At 44.0% G+C, this 21924-nt stretch overlaps 1 protein-coding gene across 1 annotated transcript; it reads right to left on the bottom strand.

Moving 5' to 3' along the window:
• Positions 1-8217: 8217 nt before the first annotated feature.
• Positions 8218-21908, bottom strand: Kctd2 (potassium channel tetramerization domain containing 2). The gene is made up of 6 exons (XM_027955725.2): positions 21455-21908; positions 19590-19698; positions 16928-17019; positions 13709-13804; positions 11741-11866; positions 8218-10863 (listed from the first exon to the last, which is right to left on the bottom strand). The coding sequence occupies exons 1-6, from the start codon at positions 21791-21793 to the stop codon at positions 10834-10836; spliced, it is 792 nt and encodes a 263-aa protein (XP_027811526.1). The 5' UTR covers positions 21794-21908; the 3' UTR covers positions 8218-10833.
• Positions 21909-21924: the final 16 nt, after the last annotated feature.

The following is a 21924-nucleotide window of genomic DNA, read 5'->3' as shown; positions in this document are numbered from 1 at the left end:
GATACAAGCAGCCCATGACCTGGTCAAACAACAATTAGCGGAAGGACATATACAACCTTCTGTATCTCCCCATAATACTCCCATTTTTGTCATCAAAAAGAAATCTGGTAAATGGAGATTATTGCAAGATTTAAGAGCCATTAATAATGAGATGGTTATTATGGGATCTGCTCAATTGGGGATTCCTCAATTGTCTGCTTTGCCAAAAACCTGGTATGTTTTAGTTATAGATATTAAAGATTGTTTTTTTTTCAATTCCAATTCATCCTGAGGATAGTCCACGTTTTGCATTTACTATCCCTGCACTGAATCATGAAGGTCCTGATCAGAGATATGAATGGAAAGTACTCCCTCAAGGGATGGCTAACAGCCCAACTATGTGTCAAATTTATGTTAACAAAGTAATCCAGCCACTTAGAAATCAAAATCCTGAACTACAAATATTTCACTATATGGATGATGTATTATTAGCACACAAAGATAAAAACACATTGCTAGAATGTTATGCCACACTTACAAACTTATTAAAAAATTATAATCTAGAGATAGCAATAGATAAAGTACAATTAAATTTTCCAATTAATTATTTAGGAGTTCTATTATCCTCAACCATGGTCCGTCCACCAAAAATTCAAATACGAGTAGATCAACTCAAATCACTTAACGACTTTCAAAAGTTATTAGGAGACATAAATTGGATAAGGCCTTATCTAGGTATATGAACAGGAGAGTTGGGACCTTTATTTGATATCCTAAAAGGTCCATCAGGTCCAAATTCACCCCGCATGGTAACGTCTGAAGCAAGAAAGGCATTAAAGATCATTGAAACATATATGGAAAATATGCATTTGGATAGAATTGATATAAGTTTGCCTTTATTATTTATTGTACTACCAACAAAAAATATTCCTACAGGATTATTTTGGCAAGAAGGTCCATTATTATGGATACATTTATCTTATTCTTCTAACACTATTCTTACTAGGTATCCTGAGGCTGTAGGACAATTAATACTCAAAGGAATAAAAGCAGCAAAGGGAGTGTTTGGAATTTCTCCCAATAAAATTATTACTCCATATACTATGAATCAAATTGATGAGTTAGCTAATGAATTAAATACTTGGGCAATAATCATGTGCAAATCTAATGTTTCATTTGATAACCACTTACCATCTAATCCTTTATTGTCTTTTTGGTCATTGCATCCTGTAATTTTTCCAAAAATGACAAGAAAAACACCTATTATGAATGCTCCAAATATATTCACTGATGGGTCAAATAATGGTACAGCAGCAATAGTTACACCTGATCAAACTTTTACATTTTTAGTACCCAAACAATCAGCTCAAAAGGTAGAGCTTAATGCAGTATTACAAGCTTTTGTGATGTTTAAAGATTCTGTATTTAATTTATTTTCCGATAGTCAGTATATAGTTAATGCTATAGTATCCTTTGAAGATGCTGGTAGGATTTCCCCTTCCTCTACTGTTTTCTCTTTGCTTTCCACTATACAAAGTCTAATCTGGGACAAAAAAGATCCATTCTTTTTTTTTTTTAAATATTTATTTATTTATTTTAGTTTTTTTCGGCAGACACAACATCTTTGTTTGTATGTGGTGCTGAGGATCGAACCTGGGCTGCACGCATGCCAGGCGGGCGTGCTACCGCTTGAGCCACATCCCCAGCCCCAAGATCCATTCTTTATAGGACATATCAGGGCACATACAGGATTGCCTGGAGCCCTTAGTTTGGGCAATGATTTAGCAGATAAAACTACACATGACATACATATTTTCTCTACACTAGAAGAAGCTACGAATTTTCATAAAAAGTTCCATGTCAATGCTAATACTTTACAAAAGTGTTTTAAAATAACTAAGGAACAAGCTAGACAAATAATAAAACAATGTCAAAATTGTGTGACCTTTTTATTACAAGTTAATCTTGGAGTCAATCCTAGAGGATTGATACCTAACCATATTTGGCAGATGGTGTCACACACTTGCCAGAATTTGGAAAATTAAAATATTTGCATGTTACAGTTGATACTTCTTCTGGATTTTTGATGGGCTCCTTTCATGCTGGAGAAAAAACTAAAGATATTATAGCTCATTGCTTACAAAATTTTGCCACTGTGGGCGTTCCAAAACAGTTAAAAACAGATAACGCCCCTGGTTATACTTTTACCTCTTTTAAACAATTTTGCTCATCATTTGACATTACTCATATAACAGGAATCCCATACAATCCACAGGGACAAGGCATAGTTGAAAGAGCTCATCAAACTATTAAAATGTACTTATTAAAGCAAAAAGATGGAATTGGAAAGGGGTATATATCCCCCAAAGATAAACTTAAAATAACCCTTTTTACTCTAAACTTAAAATTTGGATTCATCAGGGCTTAGTGCTGTGGAAAGGGATATGTGTCCAAAAAATGTACATAAGCCCAAGGTACTTTGGAAGGATATTCTAACAGGACAATAGAAAGGTCCTGACCCAGTGATTGTCTGGAGTCAGGGGTCTGTTTGTGTGTTTCCACAGGGAGAACAGCAGCCGATTTGATTCCAGAGAGATTAACTAAGGTCCTGACCCAGTGATTGTCCGGAGTCGGAGGTCTGTTTGTGTGTTTCCACAGGGAGAACAGCAGCTGATTTGGATTACAGAGAGATTAACTAAAGCGATTTCTACAGACCAAAAAGAAGATGATTTGGCTCAAATCCATAACAGCTGATATCCAGAACTCCAGTTTGGCTATCCTTACATCTGCGACAGTGGTTCTTCCACACCTGGAGGCTAATGAAACCAGGATTTTTTTTTTCAGTATCTATTTTATTATTGCCCTTTCCCACATCATGAAGTTTTATTTTATTTTTTGAGCTCATACAGACTTAGGTTAATGTTTTGCTGATCAGTTCTATTTTTTGACTATAGAGTTTTAAACATTGCAATGGAGATTTCACCTGTAAAAAGTTACAAGGCCTTTATTTTTATGTTATGTGTTGTATGTATTATATTATGTGTGCACACTTGTGTTTTGTACTGTATGTTTGTATGTGTGTATGTCCATATATCATATATGATGAGCGCTCATGAAAAAATGGATCCAAAAAATTTTTTTTCTTATTCATGTGATTTAAATGGTTTAATTTAAATTGGGCAAACAGCTGTTGAGGATTGTTTTAATATGTGAACAAAAAAGGAGATTAACAGATCTGTTTGTTTACTTTCACCTTTCCTTTTCATTATATTTAATAATTCTGTTCAGGATAATGTAAATTGTTCAGAAAATTGTTTTCTTTTAGTGCCTGCTGGAATGTTACATAATTTTTTCTTTAGCCATTATTGCCAGAATTCCTATCTTCATCCCAGTGCTGGTGAAGACAAAAATAAAACTAATCTACAGCTTTTGCAATAGCCATCACTGAACTGCTTGCAGAACTTGCCTGGACTATGAATCACTTGTATGCATTGTGAACTCACCTGTATGCATTGTGAACTATCTGTTGGTGCAGTGACTTGTGGTAGTGTTGGGGTATTTTTGCTGATGATGTCATTGGTGGTACAATTTTTCCAAAAGGAGCCGTCAATTGGCTTGGTGTATCTTCCTCCCTTCTGCTTCTCATGGTCGTTCAGCTAAAATTTGGGGGCCAACAGAGGTGAGGCAAAGAACCTCACCCCCCCGCTGATACAAAGACCTATCCACCGGTGTGGCTGTATACTGGACCGGTAGTCAGTGATTGGTAAGATCCAATTGCAATGGTACCAACCTAAGACAGGAGGCTGACGCCTTGAGGTCAGCTCATCCGATAACGGGTAAGGACCATATGTACTATTGGACAACCTAAGGCAGGCACGGTACCTAAGCCACATGCTTGTTGTTTAATTAAACAGAGAGGGGGAGATGTTGAGAGCCACAGCCGAAGTGGCTCCAGCAAACTTCCAGCTGATTGGCTCACCACGGCCCCAGCAAACTTCCAGCTGATTGGCTCCTCTGCGGTGATGCTCATTGGGCTGTTTCCCCGCCCTTTCAGACCACGGAGCTGCTCATTGGGGGACTCTTTTGGCTTCGCTCATGCGACCCAGCCGATTGGCCTCAAGAGCGGGAGGAGTGGGGGTTGAGAGGCTCGCTGGAAGCTGGTGGTGGCAGTTGGGCTCTGAGGGAATTCCTGAAGAGCTCGTGTGGTGCTGCGTGTGTTCTAAAAATAAAGTTCATTTCTGCTTGACAAGTAGCTCATGAATTGTGCCCAGCCAGGCTGCGGCAGGGGGCTGTCTCATCATAAAGTCATGAAAAGTTAATATCTATTTTACTATAAATTACTGCAATTTCTAAACTTGTTTGGAATTCCTGTCCGTGCCTAGAACTCACCCAAGCCTGGCTTTCCCTGACCAGATAACAACCCTCTCTAACACCTTAGTGGTGCCTCATAAATCCTGGCTCCCCCTGACCAGATAACAACCTTCTCTGAAACCTCAGCGGTACCTCATAAACTCTGATGTTGGGATCTGAATTTACTACCTACTACTTGAAATACCATGTAGATCATTAACCTACTATCTGCCTTTGTATTATGCTTGTTAAAATCCTGTTAGCTGTAAGTTCTCTTTGCAACTTTTTGTGCTATAAAACCTTGTTCCTGGAGAGCTGGGGGTGCTGATCTCTAGATTGTGTTGGGAGAGACAGATGCTGATCAGCTCTTTGTGCACACAAATACAAGCTTGCTTTAATTTGATTTAAAATTGGAGTTGGTGGTCTTTGTCGGGGTTCAACAACATGGTCACTTACAACTGTGTAGGCTGGTGACCTCTAGTGCCCATTTTTCCATATCCCTTTAATAATAAGACACCAAAAATTCATGAAGGCACATATGCCACAAAACTAAGACTGTGTGACTTTTAATCAATGGGATCAGAGCAAAATTGTATGTGATGCCCTCCCTATTTCCTTCCCCCTTTCTTGATGTAATGAAGACCAGGAGGAAGGAAGGAGCTGCCATCTTAGATCACGGGGCGGATGCTATGTTTGAGAGTGGCAGAGAGATAAGAGAGGAGGGAGGGTCCCATGATTGCATTATTACGAGTAAAACAAACTTCTATTATATTTACATCATTGCTACTTTAGCTTTTGTGAAGGTAGTTGAACTGATATCTCAGCTAAATAACAAATAATAATTTAATAAATTATTGTACTATGGGCACACAATACACTGCAATATTTTCTAATCTGTTATATTTTTTAAAATGCCAAAAAGTAGGACTGTTTAAAGAACTACAGAGTGAATCTTGATAGGATTTTGGCTTGAAAAGAAAAAAAGAACACTAAAACTTTGGGGTAATTGGAACTTGATATTTATATACTATTGTGAACTTGATATTTATATACTATTGTGGAATTATTATTAATTTTATTAGATGTGACATTGGTCATTACAGTCATGGGGAAGATTGTCCTCATTCTCAGGAAATACCTGCAGATGTATTTAATGGTGAAGTGTTGCAATGTTTAAAAAGTACTCTCAAATGGTTCAGCAAAACTTTTGTAATACAATTATAAAGCAAATATGAAAAAATGTTAATAATGGTTGAATCAAAGTTGATGGTGTACAGGTATTCATTATATTATTTTTTCAGCTTTTCTATGTGTGTGGGAATTTTCATAATGTTGGGGGGACAATATGAGTTTTGTCCTGATCAGCTGAGTTTCAGCCACTAAACCTAGAACACTGGTGTTGTAGTTGAAGAGTGTGTGCTCTGGGGCCAGACTACTGGATCTATCTTAGAGCCAGTCCCCTTTGCCTTTGAACCTCAGTTTCCCCAGTCCACGTGCTAGGTAGGATTTGGGTATGGTTTGAGTGTGTCTCCCAAGGTTTCATGTGTTGGAAGTTTGTTCCTCAGTGTGGAGGCGTGAGATCTGCCGAGACCTTTAAGAGGTGGGGCCTCCTGGGAGGTTGTTAAGTATGGGGGCGTGCCCTTGGAAAGGGATTGAGATTCTTCTCAAGGGAGCCTGAGTTTGAGCTGGGGTTGTAGTTTAGTGGTAGAGCGCTTGCTTAGCATGTGTTGAGGCCCTGGGTATGATTCTCGGCACCACATATAAATAAATAAAATAAAGGTCCATCAACCACTAAAAAAAGAGTAAATGTTATAAAAGAGTGAGCTTAGCCTCTCCTCCTGGTTTCTTGTCTCACCATGTGCTCTCTCCCTTTTATGTGCCATGAAGGCATCTGCCATGATGTGATGATTTTACCAGTACTTTTGCCATGTTGTCTGGACTAGCAGCCTCCATCACTGTGTGTAATCTAAATAAACCTCTTTTCTCTATAAGCTACCCAATCTCAGGTATTTTGTTACAGTTACAGAACACAGACTAATATGCAAATTCAAGAGCTATGAGACCTGGGCCAAACTACCTAGCACCTATGCCCAGGGTTTCTCATCAAAAACATGGGAATGCAAATAACTCATGAGTTATATGAATGCACTAAGCAGTGTGGCTCAGAACTCAGAACTTGAGTACAGCTTTCTTCTATCAGGCAGGTGGTCATGGGGTTAAGTGAGAATGTTAGTTGAAACGCCTACAGAACCAAGCTCCAAGTCCACAGTGATGGTGATCACCATCCACCCTTTAAGAGCCCGCCTTGTGGAGACTTTCACCTCTGTCCATTGTCTTGAACTCCTTATCTCATACCAAGTTGGCTCCACCTCATTTCCAGTCCTCATCTGCCCATGAGTCTAGGCTTCTCTGACACCCTGGTCTTCCTCTTTAAATCCTACAGTCTGCCTTCTAAGTTTGGGGATGGGGCTTAATCAGGATCTGCATTGCCACGCCACTGTACCTCTGCCCAGGTTCTGTGGCTCTCTCCTGGTTGTGATAGCAGCTTCCTGGCTGCCTGCCTCCTACCCCCGGCCCCCGCATCCCCTCCCCTCTGGTATTCTGCAGTCTTGGGCACTCAGGCTTGAGACTTAGGTGTCTAGAGCATCTGGCTGGGTGTGTGTGGCACCTTCCAATTAGGTGCTTCTCAGCTACTTATCCCAATTGAGTAGAGCAGGCATATCTTGATATATATATATATATTTTTTGTATTGGGGATTGAGCCCAGGGGCACTTAACCACTGATCTCTTTGAACCTCAGTTTCCCCAGTCCACATGCTATGACTTGGGTTTGTTTTGAGTGTCTTCCAAGTCACATTCCCAGCCCTTTTCTGTATTTTATTTAGATGTAGGGTCTCACTGAATTGCTTAGTGCCCACTGTTGCTGAGCCTGGCTTTCAACTCTCATCCTCCTGTCTTCTCCTGAGTTGCTGGGATTACAGGTGTGTGCCACCTCGCCCGTCTCACATTTCTCCTTTTCCAGCTTGCTTTGGACAGCTCTGCAAGGGGGGTGGCAAGGTGAGGGGGAAAAGAAGGGCTATGCTCTTTCCTGTTTGCTTCCTGTTACCAGCAGATCCACGGGGATCAATGGCAGCAGCTGGCTTGGCAATGGCTTGGTTTCTTGCAGTTCTCCCAGTCCCAGCAGCACCTGCCTGCATCTCCTCCGCGGGTCCCTCCTGTCAGTCTGCACTCAGCTCCAGCTCTCTCCACTGCTCTGTCCTGGGAGTAGACTGCACTCTGCAGTCCCCACGGCTGAGGCACCTCAGTGCTCCTGAGCCTCCCTTGCTCCACTCCTGGTCCTCAGCTGCCAGATCTGTTTCCCAGATGGACCCAAATGAAGGCACCTGCCTCCCGCAATCCCTAGTCTGCAAGCATCTCGTCTCCCTACTTGCAGGCCCTGTGTGGGAAAGGGTTCCTCCAGCTGTGCCAAAATACTCAATAGTAAGCTTTATATTCCTAAACCCCCAAAGTAAATAAAGGACCCCCACATGACCTCAGTGACAGACTTCCCACCATGCTGACTCATCTTCCTGTGGAGAAATGGGCCCTGGTCGCTTCTCTTCCAGGGGCACATTTCCCTTAAAAACCTTCGCATACTCCTCCCATGTCCTTCCAGCTCTCTGGTAGGCAGCCCATCTGTCCCCACCTTCTGTTCCTCAGCACTCTCCTGGGCTTTTCAGATTCAGCGAAAGGACAGGGAGGAGGAAGAAGGCCCAGAGCCCCTCAGGCAGTTTTAACAGCAGGAGAAATGAGGACAGGGACAGTGAGCCATCTTCTGAGACCAGCTTGAGAATTGGGGGAAGGGGCAGGGAAGCCGGAGTGGCAATGACTGAGAACATGGCCAAGGGCCAAGGCAGGGCATTTGTTTCATATCTTTATTGACAAAAAAAAAAAAGTCACAGCATTTCAAACACGTGAGTAGTAACAAAGGGCACCCACAAGTGACAGGCATGGTCTGAGAGGTCCAGACGTCCAGACTAAAGGCCATGCTGGAGGGTGTGGGTGTCCCTTGGGCCCTATTCCCTCTCAGCCTCTCTACTGCTTCCCAGTCTTGCTGACACCCAAGCACAGTGTGACTATGCAGAAATGAAGTCACTTCCCAGGAGGCTGGGTGCCTTGCAGCCCAGCACGTGGGGGGGTGGCGCTCCTGGGCCCAGCCAGCAGCATCTCAGCCGAGACCCAGGGCAGAGATAAAGGCAGAGATGCTCCCCACTTGGCAGTCTTGGCACAGCAGAAAGTGTGGGTCTCTGGTCATGTGACACCACCAAACCTACAGGCAGGCTGCTCTCCGCAGGGACCAGCAAGACTTCCAGGGAGAAGGCTTACAAGCACGAACAGTGGCAGGGTTCATAAAGGGTTTGGGAAAATACTTCCCAGGAGCCATGAGAAATGAGCCATCTTCAGATTCCTGGAGCACGGGAACAGTTAAACTGACTGGGCTGCAGTAAGGAAGGAAAAGTTTAATACCAGCCCCCAAAGAGCAGAAATGCCACCTGTCTGTGGCCCAGAGCACTGGGCCTAACACTCAAAAGCAGCTGTGGTATTCTACAAGGTTAAATGAAGATATCAGAGCATTCGTGAGGTACCTGCTCAACATCTGCCCTCCAGCCTTCTGGCTGACAAAGCTGGGGTGGGGCCAGAGGCACTGGGACCTACCCCCAAGTATGAGCAACATAGTCCCAAACACTGCTGCTCCTCCCAGGCGGTCTGACATCACTTAACTCCATTTGGCCAAAGGCTTCTCTTCTGGGGTCTTCTGTCCTACGCTGAACAGAACATCTCTACTTGTCTTTGACTACACCCAAATCTTTTGTTTTCCTGAAAGGTGTGATAGGGTGGATGCCTGTGGCCCTTTGGAAGAAGGGGTGTCTACTCCTCCTGTAGGAAGTTCACCTAACACATTACAGCTATGAGAACATCAAGCACAGACAGACTTCTGAGGCGCCAACATGTACATTTACACTGTGTTGACGCAGGTGCAGAAGGAGCCCTGTACACACGTTTCTACACTATTCTACAGAGAAGGAAAAAGCGAGACTCCTGAAGAAAGCTAAACCATCTGGGCATGGTCAGGCCACAAGGTCAATAGGCACTGGACTAGAGTCTAGTCCCTCCAGAAATCACTAACCTTGAGCCCCTGGCAAGGAGCTGAACTGTGGAGCAGTGAGAACCTCAATGGTACACCCTCCTCTTCAACCATGTGCCTGCTGATAGCTGTCTAGGGAAAATAAAGGCTTCTCCAGCCCCTCTGCCTCCCCGACTACTCATGGACACTCGAATTACAAGTTGCGATTACAAGTTCTGTGGTCACATCCTAAAGAGGCCTCTGAGGCATGCTGGTCAGAAAAGCACTCTATTCGCACCAATGTGGCAGTCCCCAGGAAGGAGCAGTGATGGGGACAGAGACACAGGAAGTCTGCAGACTGCCCACCAAAGTGCACACACTGCTGGGGATGGTGTGGAGTCACTACAGTGCTGTGGGGCAGGTTTGCCAAGGTTAGACGACACCAAGGAGAGACAAAATATCGCACGTTTGGTCAGGGCATTTTCAAGACACAAATCACAGAAACAACACTTTTAGGTACGACATGACACATTTGGCAACTTCAAAACAGATAGTCTTCCCCACCCCAAGCCATCAAAGGATCCTCAAAGTCCTTTATCTTTGGTCCAGATTAAAAAGCCAGGGAAGATGGGGTCAATGGGTCTAAGAGGAGGCTGCAGAAGCAGCCATACCAACCACTGGCACTCCCCTGACTTGGTGCAGGATGCCACCTGCCTCAAACCTCTTCCTGAGGAGAGGCTGGTCACACTGAGCCCAGCTGCTGGAGACTAATCAGACAAAGCCACTTGTGGGAAAGCAGGAACCGCCACCCTCCCAAGGCAGAGGACACCCCAGCGTCTCCTGCCTGAGAGGCTCTGCTCACGAGAATGTGGGTCCTCTGGTGATTCCATCCTGTGTCAGAAACTCAATTTGACACACTGAAGCTAGAACCCTCTGCATCTGCTACAAATCTTGGAGGGTGCCCAGCAGGGGGAAAGAGTGGCACACGCAGGTGAGACCAGGGCACGGCTTGGGACAGTCCTCCTTTGTCTGCTCCAACTTCCCTGATGGCTAGGCTGTTTCCAAGGACCTAGGCCTTCCTCCTTCTTCCTTCCCCCAGATCCCCAAAGGCTCCATTTGGAGACCCAGCATGCTGCTGTTGTAAAGATCTGTCACAACACTGGCTATAAGAACAAAAGCAGGTTCTGAAAAGGGGATCTGCAGCCAGAGGTGCGTCTGTCTGGAGTCCCAAGGGTGGGTGGGGTTCCTTTGGTTTTAACCAGGACACTTCTTCACTGGGACAGGCTCAGCTTTGCTTTGCAGTAGCTCGGTTATCATACAGGTGTAGACTTAACTGCATGGAGCCGTTTTGCTGAATTGCCCTCTTGCCTTTCCGGATTCTGAAATTTTGGGTTCTCAGCTTACATCCGAGATCCTCTCTCCTGAAGAATCTGAAAGTGGAAGATGGGGGAAAAGGTTGAGGTGCTGAGGAGATGACAAAGGGAAGGAAAGACCCACAGAAGCCTGGGTGTGTAGCTCAGTGGTCAAGCATGTGCTTATTAGTACGCACAGGCCCTGGGTTCAAACCCCAGCACTAAAAATAAATAATAAAAAATTTAAACCAGTGTATATGATCTGATTACAGTGAAATTAAGTTATAATTTACAATAAAAATGATTTAAAAAAGAAAAAAGGAAAGACCTGACCTGCATCCATTGGACCCTGTGGGCAGACATGGTGGTAAGGCAGACACTAAGCCTTGAGTACCCTGGGACACTTGCTGAACACAGTTGGTCCTGAGTTTCTGTGCCACTGGACCAGTCTTCCCAAGCTAAGAAAATGGTTCAAGCTCCTCTCACCCTGTAGTTTAGAAGTGCATGCGAGAGTGTGTGTGTGTGTGTGTGTGTGTGTGTGTGTGTGGTGTGCATGCATGTTTGTGGAGCACAGTGGAAGCAAAGAAGGTAGCAGTGTACAACAGATTTCTAGGAATGTAAGGGAGGGAAAGGTATGAAGAGACCTTTGTCCTTGAGGTGGGGGAAGAAGGACTGATACTGAGTTCTGAGATCTCTCCACGGAGTAATCAGTGCAATAAAAAGTTGCTTTTTCACTGACTTGTCAAAGGCCAAAGAAACCTCTTCAGGTTCACATTTTCTAACTGAAAACCCCTGCCGTGGCTCCCTAAACCGTGATTAAAATTCAGCAGACAAAAGAGCCCAAAGAGGGAAGTGCAAAGCTGCTGCAGGAGGGGGAGGCGGGGAGGAGCAGCAGCCAGGCTACGGCAGAGGGCTGGGCCAAACCAGCACACAACCTGGACAAGCCGCTTCTTACCTTCGCCTTTTCACTTGGCTCTATGACGATGCCATTGGTAGAATTATTTAGTTCTCTGGAGACAACACAGAGGAATTCTGCCTGGTCCTCATTTCCATAGTTATAGGAAGATCCAATGCTGATCAGCTGGCAAAAGAAGATGGTGACCAAACAGGCAGTGATGTGAAGATAGTCAAGTGCACCTTCAAGTCATACCCTTCCCCGACTGGATTTTGTGGTTTTATTTCTCAAGGACAAAGAACCCTCTGACACTACTGAAGTCCTGGGGGTTAACTGCACCAGGACATCATCAAGTAGGCTTCCCCAGAAGAGAAGTCTGAATTCTATCAGTGTTCCCTCACCCTAGCACTTGAAATCCTCCTAAAGGCAAACACAATCACTGTCTGTCAAACATGAGGTGAAGAAGAACGTTTCTGTGAATGAAAATGAACACTTGCTTCAGTCAAAACACAGACTGTCGATTTGTAAGTAGTAGCAGTCCTAGACAGGAGGTGGAGGTGCAGAATCACTGAACAGCTCCCCAAAGGTGCACACTGCTGATACTTTAACCCTTTGGAGAAATGAATTCAGTGCCTATTCCTAAATCAGAAATACACATTCAGAGGGAGGAGCTGAGCCCAGGGTGAGGTCATCCTCACAAGTGCACACGGCCACAAGATGGGAACTCCTTGCTGTCTGTCTGGGGTTGGGGCACTTCAGTTCCATGTTCAGCTTCCTCTCTAGATCATAGAAGCAAGAACAGATTGTCCCTCCACAGGGCATTAACAAGATGAGGAAGCAACATAAATTATCTATTGGTTTCACAAAAAACACTCATATTTATAATTTGTTAAAAAAAATACAGGGGCTGGGGATATAGCTCAGTTGGTAGAGTGCCTTGTATGCACAAGGCCCTGGGTTCAATCCCCAGTACCTTAAAACAAACAAACAAACAAAAAAACATCAGCTTGGCTTAAGACTCTGTATCAGAGCAAATATAGAGAGGGTGGACGGATAGTCAACCATGCACAGCATTTTGCCATCCACACCTGAGCAAAAGCCAGGCCCACTGGTCCTGCAGGGGGAGACAAGGGTGAGGAGCGACCCAGCACTGGGTCTGAAGCCAGAGGCAGCTCTGCGTTTGATCTAGAACTGGGTAAGTTAACACAGATTCTAACTTTTATTTTACAAGGTGAGCTTACAGTGACAGCTCAGGTGGCTTCTTCAACTCTACAAAAAAAATATATTCCCTCTATTCACCCTCAGCCTTCCTGTGTTTTGAAGACAATTGAAGAATTAAACAATTCTGCCATCTAATGGAAGAAAACAGTAAAACTTGACTCTCAGTAGTTTTGCTCTGATACTCAGACCTGAGCACAAAGCTGAAAGAAACAGAGCAGAGAGAAGCATGGGCCACAACTAAGCTACACTGGTCAGTGCATCTGATCCCCTCACAGCCACCTGCTCACCAAGCACTTATGGGAGAAGATAGGCTTGCTGTTGAACCACCTTCTTTAGGGACTCATTACAGAGCACTTTATTTTTTAAACACTTATTTTTTACTTGTAGTTGAACAATATCTTTATTTTAACGTGGTGCTGAGGATCGAACCCAGGGCCTCACACATGGTAGGCAAACACTCTACTGCTGAGCCACAACCCCAGCCCAACAGAGCACTTTTGAAAGGAATCTCTCTGAGGGAAGAAAAACTTCTTTGAAGCCTAGAAAAGCTTGCTGGCTCTGTTGGAAATTGTCAAATTCAAACTCTGGATGTGAAGCTGGGAGATGTGGCTCTCTCCTCTCAACCCTCCCCAACCCATCACATTATAAGCAAGTAATGGGCACCAAGTAACTCTCTCTTCCCACATTTTGGAATGGATCTCACCGGGCCTTACCCATTTCCCAGGGATAGCAATTGGTTGGACAGCAATTGAGGAGTTTGGCCCACTGGGTTGAGGTACCAGGATAGCTGTTCTTTGAGAAACATACCTGTTCAAATTTCCAGCCGTCAGACATGGTGGAGACCATCTGTGTGAGCTCTTCCTCTTGGCACTGCAGGACCCTGTACACATGCTTCACGGGGCCCTGCAACAAGCAGGCAGACTGAGCACGGCAGCATAGTGGGCAGCTGCTTGGTGAGGCCTGCAGAGGCTCTTGACCACCCATCATCCCACGACCACAGCATTGGGTTCTCAATGAAAACTCACCCAAGGAAAGAAGGGAAAAAGGGACCAAGAACATCAATCAGTGGGTGAACTAGTTCTAACTTGGGAGGGTGAATTATGAGAACAACCATGATAACAAACTTTAGATTGCATCCATTTCCACAATAACTCTGCATGAGAAAGTCATACTTCCCCCCACCCCCGAAGTGGCTTAAACTGATGTGTATGCTAAAAATATAACAGCATATTTTGGTTTATTCAGACTGATGTAAGTGATTATAAGAGTAATATATTAATAATATAAATATTTGATTTTTGTCTTAAATTTCTGGCAGAGCTCCCCAAACCCTTGGAACCTCCTATATAGTAAGAGTCTTTGGGGGTTAGGGGTGTGGCTCAGTGTAGAGCTCCTGCTTAGCATGCCTGAGGTCCTGGATTCCAACCCCAGCACTGTATAACAAAAACAAAAATGAAACACTACAAAGAGCATTGCATAACTATCATTGACAAAGGTATTAAAAATTTCCTCCCATATAGTATATGACAAATCTGCTAAGGATTTCAATTGGCTCTATCCATAAACCTGGAAACAATCAGGTATGTGTGTATGCATTTGTGTGCATGCTGGGAATCGAACCCAGGGCCTTACACATGCTAGGCAATTGCTCTACCACTGAGCTATACCCCCAGCCCTTTTTATATTTTGAGACAAACTTTAAGATCAAGCTAAATTGCTCAGGTTGTCCTTGAACTTGTGATCCTCTGCCGCAGTCTGGCTGTGGCCCTCAACAATCCTCCTGTCTCAGCCTCCAGAGACGTAGAGATTGCAGGCATGTACCACCATGCCCAGCCATTCCCTAGTTCTTTATATTTTTTTGTTTTGAGATAGGATCTTACTAAATTGCTGAAGCTGGCCTCAAACTTATGATCCTCCTATCTCAGCCTCTCAAGCTGCTGGAATTATAGGAGTGTGCCATTGCACCCAACTGGCCAGATGATTTGTATTACAAAAATATTGAGCATCACCAAAGATCTGTGATATTACCATAGTTACCCAAGTCCCAAGTATTTAATATGGCATTATAGTGCCTCTGTTTTTCCTCCTCCAAAGTAAACCATGGGTGCTCCAAAAAGTACCAAGATTAATCACCTACAAAAATAACACTAATGACAGCAAAGCAGTTAGAATGGTAGCAGCCACTAAACAAGCTAAGAGGCCACAAGAGAAAAGGTGGGTTAGAATCCCCACATCTTGGACTTGGCTGAATGCCTGCCACGTGTGAGGTGAGGGACTGCAGACAAATTAAAGGAGGTAATGTTTGGAAATCCATACACAGCCAACTTCATCTGAGAACCATGTGCACAAAGGCAAAAGAGGGTATCTTTGAACAACATCAAATCCATTTCTCAGAGTTTCACTAAATAAAAAGAAGAGATGGAAAGATTAACATCAAAAAGATCTTGACAGTCCCAGAACAAAAAAGCTTCCAACTGGGTATAAATCTACAAGCCTTTAGGATCTAGGGGACTAATTAACTTAGTTGCTGTCATCAAACAGAAATCTTATAATGCTCTCAAGGAATTAGTTTATGGTAAAGAACAGAGAATGTTCAGACACCATGATTTGAAAACATTCAATATGTAGTTCATATGGTACCATCAACATTTCTACTAAGAAATCAAGTATTTTTTAGAATGTGGAAAAATAAGGATAAAACTAATTTCCAAAAATGTCTAAGCTATTAAATATCTATGGCAGTAAAAGATACCAGACGTGTACAATGGCAAAGGGACTGGTGACACCAGATTGTGTCTCACATGAACATCTGCAAACCAACTACGAATTCACCTTTGAACATTAACAAGGAACCTTTTAGCAGTCGACCAGATGAGTCTTCTTTCTACCTTTGCAAATAGCCAGAGATAAAGGGGATGAGAGATTTATTTCATTTCTGGGTCACTCCTGCCAGCTTTCATCCAGATATTCCATTTAGAGCCAGAAAATGTTGATACACGAAATCTGACGCAGAAAGAGCAGAGTGCTATTAAAGAGAAACGGACTGCCTTCTTTTTTAACAGTAGACAAGTCCTAGGCTGCAACAGATTAAATAAAACATCCACCACCAGTAGCTGGTGGGATAAGAGGCAATCGTGCTACAAAGCAGATGGCTGTGGTGGAAAAAAACTCAGCCCCGTTTCTGCAACTCTGCAGTTGTTCTTTCTTAAACAAAAGAAAGGGAGGGTCTGTTTCTCCTGCTAGACTTGGGGTCAAGGACCTTCTGTTACACACAGAATCCAAAAGACCTAATAGATCCTGAGTGGCCATACAGACATATGATGAATGACATGAGAAATAACAAGTTAAGTATGCTCTATTATCTCCCCTTCCCTCAAACTTGTGGGAAATTCTGCTTCATTTGTTACCATATTTACTGAGTAAATACAAAGATCCAGACATCTTAATAAAAAGAGAGGCTTGAGGGCTGGGGTTGTGGCTCAGTGGTAGAGCACTTGCCTAGCATGTGAGAGGCACTGGGTTCAATCCTCAGGACCACATAAGTATAAATAAATAAAATAAATGTCTATCAATAAAACATTAAAAAAAAAAAAAGAGAGAGAGAGAGAAGCTTGAGTACATTTTCTTGGAAGCATGAGTCATAGCTGATTTCAAGGGACTTGCAGGGGCTAGATGTGACATGCTTACAGGCCAGCAGGTAGAAGCAAGAGCTTGTTTAGGCTTTATGTTCAAAGTGATGGACCTTAGGTCAGAGAGAGCAAGCAGGCTTTGGACCTAAAATGGCCTTGGCCATATGGCGAGCAGTGACATTTTCTTCTCAAGGGACATGGCTGTTCTGTTTTATTATTCATTCTTTTTGTGCTGAACAACCCTGGCCAAGTAGGCACCATCTGCATAGCAGACGGACAGTGTTCTATACAGACTCCAGCTCTGAGGGAAAAGCCATCCTTTTCAAGTCATAGCCAGACACTCAGACACAGAGAGCCACTGGGGACACTTTCCCCTTAACAGTTCAAAACACCTTACTTGTGAAGTTCTGTTCTCGTTGTCTCGTATCCTTTCCTTAACCAGCCGCACGAGAGAGGCAATGTTGTAAAACTCTGCTTCCTCCAGCACACCTAGAACAAGGACCAGACTGGTCAGGAATATTTGAGCTCACCAGGAAAACAGCAACTAGAGGCTTGCCAAAAACTGCATTTGTCATATATAAATTCAGTCTCTCTCCTTCAGCTTTGGAAATATCTCTTTGATGTTTAGGGTATACCCACAAACTTTTCCCCAACCAAGTCAAGTACCAGGGACTGCTTTGCTCACTGTTTCACCCCCACTGTTTATGTTTGGCCCCTGCCCATTAGCTACAGGATACCTTCCATATGTCACTTAATTCCTGGAACTAGTCACATTGGCCACCTCCTGAGCTTGCAATTTTTACCCAGTTTTCCCTTAAAAGGACTGGCAGATAGATGTGTATAACCTTATGTGTATTGAATTTAATGGGATGCTTATTATTTTGAATAATATAAAAGGCAATCATTGAAAAACTCTCATGCGAAACAAAATCAAAGGCCTTAGAAAGGAAAACTATCAGATGTGTGATCCCGTACCAGGAAAAAAAAATTGCTATAATGGCCATTATTAGAATAGTTGGTAAAAATGAAATATAAACTGCAGATAGAAGTATTTATCTACATTAAATTTCCTAAGTTTCAAAGTAGGGTTATATGAGAATATCCCTTGTTCTTGGGAAAAACGCACAGAAATATTCACGGGTAAAGTTTGCAATCAGAAATTTAGAACTATGGGAGGAGAGGAGAAAGAAGAGAAGATGAAAAGAAGAGAGGGGGAGAATGAATGTTAGCATAAATATAACAAGAAATGTTAAAAATCAGTGAATGTAGCCAGCATTGGTGGTGCAGCCTATAGTCCCAGAGACCCAGGAGGCTAAGGTAGGGGGATTGCAAGTTCCAGATCAGCCTGGGCAACTTACTGAGACCCTGTTTTAAAATCAAAAATAAAAAGGGCTGGGCTGGGATTGTGGCTCAGCGGTAGAGCGCTCGCCTAGCACGGGCAGGACCCAGGTTCGATTCTCAGCACCACATAAAAAAAAAAAAAAAAAGGCACTGTGTTGTGTCCATCTACAAAAAAGATTCATATTTTTTTTCCTCTCTCTTTCTCTCAAAAAAAAAAAAGAATTATAAAAAAAATAATATAAATAAATAAAAAGAGCTGGGGATATAGCTCAGTGGTAGAGTGCCCCTGGGTTCAATCTCCAGCACAGGGGGTATAGGGAGTGCGGATTGGTGAACCTGGGTAAAAAGAGTTTTTTGTACTATTCTTGCCCTTTTTGTAAGTTCAAAATTATTTCAAAAGAGTGTTGCGTTTTTTTTTTTTTCTTTTTTTAATTAAAGACATTAGAAAATGTTAATTAGGAGATGGTAATTGTTGAAGTTGGATGGCAGGTACATGGCAGGTACATGGAATTTAATGTTATTTTTTAAATTTTTTTTTAGTTATACATGGACATAATACCTTTATTTATTTATTTTTATGTGGTGCTAAGGAATGAACCCAGTGCTTCACATATGCCAGATGAGCTCTCTACCACTGAGCCACAACCCCAGCCCAATATACTATTCTACTTCTTCTTCTTCTTCTTCTTATTGTTTGGTTTTTTGGTACCCAGGGTTGAACCCAGAGGTGCTTTTTATCTTATTTTATTTTTTAAATTGTAAGACGGGTTTCGCCAAATAGCTTAGAGCCTTGCTAAATTGCTGAGACTGGCCTTGAATTTGGATCCTTCTGCCTCACCTGGAGTTCCTGGGATTACAGGCTTATGCCACCAAGCCCAGCCTCATTATTTTTGTATGAATTTGAAATGTTTTTCAAAGAAGGACACTTAAAAAAACCCCAAAAAACCCTAGAATGTTTCCAAATCTCCCCCTATAAGAGAGCAACTCCTCTTTTTATTGCCTGAAATAGAACTGTTTTGCCATCACCTCATTAATGAGTATAGCCATTACAAGCTTTCTTACTCAGAGCTCCAGCTCCGACATCAGAGCGCCCTGGATTTAGAAAAGGAACCTAAACTTCAGTTGAATGCCTCCAGTGAGACCAAGCCAAGCCTTTGAGAAAGAGAGCTAGACCCACTTACAGTCTAAATGCTCTACAAATCAAAAAGATGAGGCAACCAATAACATACCTAACAATGAACTGGAGAATGAATTAGGTCAGCCTCAAAAATTTACAGGGAAGCATGAGACCAGAGTTTGAAAAAAAAAAAAAAAAAATGAGGCCAAGCCTTTATTATTTTTTTACAGCTGCAAGTTCAAACTAAAATTGAAAATATGAATAATTGAATGTTAGAGATGTGGTGCTTCAGGCTATGGACATTCACTTCTAGCTCATAAGTAAATGTAAAAAAGGACTGTGACAATTCTGCAGGCTCAAAAAAAATTCCTGAAGCTATCTGCAAAGCTGATAGCTAACTGAGAAAGCTGAACAAAGCCCTATGGGGCTTCCTTCAACAAGATTCTCTCAAACAAGACTAGGCAACTGGAGGCTTCCTGCTCACTTTCATAAACCTGTACACCTGTATATGAGCCCCACAAAAACCTCAAACAAAACTCAAGTCTCTAACAGCCTTCACTGACCCGAATTTTGAAAAATTCAGTGTAAACAGAGCTCTTACCTTCTTCTGCCAACTCCTTGGTAATGATGAGTTTCCCATGGCGGAGGTAGTTTAGGATAGGACCAAAGTAAGTGGGGTCTCTGTCAATCAGATAGGCTCCTGTTTCATCCTGCCAACCAAGCACAAGGATATCACTGGAACTTTCAGTAACATTTTTAAATTGAGAGGGCTCCTTCTCTTTGTCAGTGCCCTAAGACAATTCAGTTCTTCAGCTAAAAAAAAAAAAAAAAAAAAATGTAGCAAGGAGCTGGGGTTGTGGGTTCAGCAGTAGAGCTCTTGCCTAGCATATGACAGGCCCTGGGTTCGATCCTTAGCACCACATAAAAATAAATAAAATTGTATTGTATTGTGTTTAGTAGTTGTATTGTGTCATACAACTACTAAAAAATAAATATAAAAAAATTTAACGAGGACAAATTTTGCTAGACATTTGCTTATTACAAACTATTGGCAAGTAGGCTGGCTTCGTGCATCTTGTGTTTTAAGATCATTTCAGGTCAGGTGTCAGAGATGCACAGTCATAGCCATCATCTAGGTGTTTATTTACTGGTTTGAACTTCTACAATCTTTGCTTGGACAATTACCAACATTCTTCAGTGGTATATTATTTAAAAAGGAGGAAGAAAATGCTAAGGCTGCATGATTTAAATCTTTGTTTGAGATGGACAGTCTTATTCTCCATTGCTCCCAATGCACATTCCTGATTCTAAGAAAACCTCTGCTCAGCTGGCCACACTCCTGAGCTCCAAGCCAACACCAGTGGGAGTCTCTGCATTGCCAGCTGTAATCTCACACACCCAGAGATCTGTGCCCAGAGGAAGCATGGTATTGCCAGGACTTGGCTCCAAGCAGCTTTAATCCTACTCATCTTTACAGTAAAAGGAACAAGATGAAACTGGTTTATACAGCCATAAGGAAGACTCAGGGTATATAAAAATAATTCCACATAAACAAGAGTTTTGGAATTTTTTTTAAAGTTAGGGCAGGATGGGTTTCCATCAACCTGAGATTTATTAGGAAATGAAATGAAAAATGAAACAAATGAACGTTTACGCAATCCCAATTCTGTTACAAGTTAACTGGCTGAGTGCTGTGTAGGATATAAAGTGATGTAAGTTATTGTCAGTGGCTCTAAGTTGGGAATTAAAGGTGAATCTGTAAAAGTTAAAAACATTGATTCAAACAGTTCAAACTGGAAAAGGAAGTGTCTCATAACCTCTCAAACCTTTGGTTAGCAGCCATGCATCTTGTCTAGCAGTATTTCTGGGTCTTCAGTTTTACTGTCTTAACCGAGTCAACCTTGATTTGCACTGGATCTCAGGGACCTAAACAGCAACTGTAACCAGGTACAAGTTCTGGGACCAGGACTTTAGGAAAACAGAGTAATATAACAAGAGGGACTTCCTGGAGCGATGGAAGCCATTGTCAGGCCCAGGCTTTAACCCGGCTTGGCACGGGGGTCCGGCACGAAGTGTGGGAGAGCTACAGAGCTCCCTTCGCTTGCCCTGACCCAATTCTGGAGGTATTTGGCATCAGCAGTGAGGGGCGGAAAGGCAGCCAGGGAAAAACTCGAGAGGCTGGGAGGACAGGGAAGCTGGTGTGGAGCCGGCTTTTGGGTGCGGGTGGGCAGCGTGGGGAAGCGCTGCTGAGAACCAAGGGCGGGGTCGCAGAGAACCCGGGTGTGCCTGAGGATGCGGGAATGGCGCGTCCTCCTGAGGCCCCGGGTGGCCCAGGGGGCGGGAAGGGGGAAGGGGCCCCGGTCTGAGCGCCCTGCCTGTGAGGAGCCTGCGCGGGCAGGACTGGGGAGACCGACTGGAAGCCAGGGAGTCCACAGGCCCGGGGGCGCGCCCGAGGGCGGGGCGCACCTTGTCCGAGTCCAGCTCCGGGTCCTCCTGGCAGCAGAGGCGGCAGAGGAAAGACTTGGGCTCCCGGCCTAGAGTCTGCCTGGTGGTCACGAAGTAGGTGCCGCCCACGTTCAGCCGGACCCAGCGGGCCGCGCCGCCGCCCCCTGCCCGCTCGGGCGGTCCAGGACCTGGGTCCAGCGGTTGCGCGACGGCGGCGGGCAGGCGGGCGTGTCCGCGGGGCGTGGGGCCAGCCGGCCGAGGACTGGGGGGCCCACGGCCCGGGCCGCCGCCGTCGCCCGCCCCGCTCCCGCCACCCCCTCCCAGCCCTGCCATCGCCGGGTCCAGCTGCAGCTCCGCCATCTTGGGCCGCCACCGCCGCCGCCGCCGCTGCCCGCGCGCCACCGGACCGGCCCATTTCTCGGCAGGGAGAGCCGGGCCGGCCCATCGGCGGGGGTGGGGCAGGGGGAGAGGGACGGGAGTGCCCCTAACTA

This window comes from Marmota flaviventris, chromosome 17, assembly GCF_047511675.1.
Source record: "Marmota flaviventris isolate mMarFla1 chromosome 17, mMarFla1.hap1, whole genome shotgun sequence".
Taxonomy (NCBI): Eukaryota; Metazoa; Chordata; class Mammalia; order Rodentia; family Sciuridae; genus Marmota; species Marmota flaviventris.
The sequence above is the reverse complement of the archived record's forward strand: the minus strand, read 5'-3'. Positions and strand labels throughout refer to the sequence as shown.

Coding starts and splice junctions, on each gene's coding strand:
- Kctd2 (XM_027955725.2), bottom strand. CDS start 21,793: ATGGCGGAGCTGCAGCTGGACCCGGCGATGGCAGGGCTGGGAGGGGGT. Junction 19,699..21,454: donor CGGAGCTGGACTCGGACAAG/GTGCGCCCCGCC, acceptor CTTGGTTGGCAG/GATGAAACAGGAGCCTATCT. Junction 13,805..16,927: donor ACGAGAACAGAACTTCACAA/GTAAGGTGTTTT, acceptor TGCTTGTTGCAG/GGCCCCGTGAAGCATGTGTA.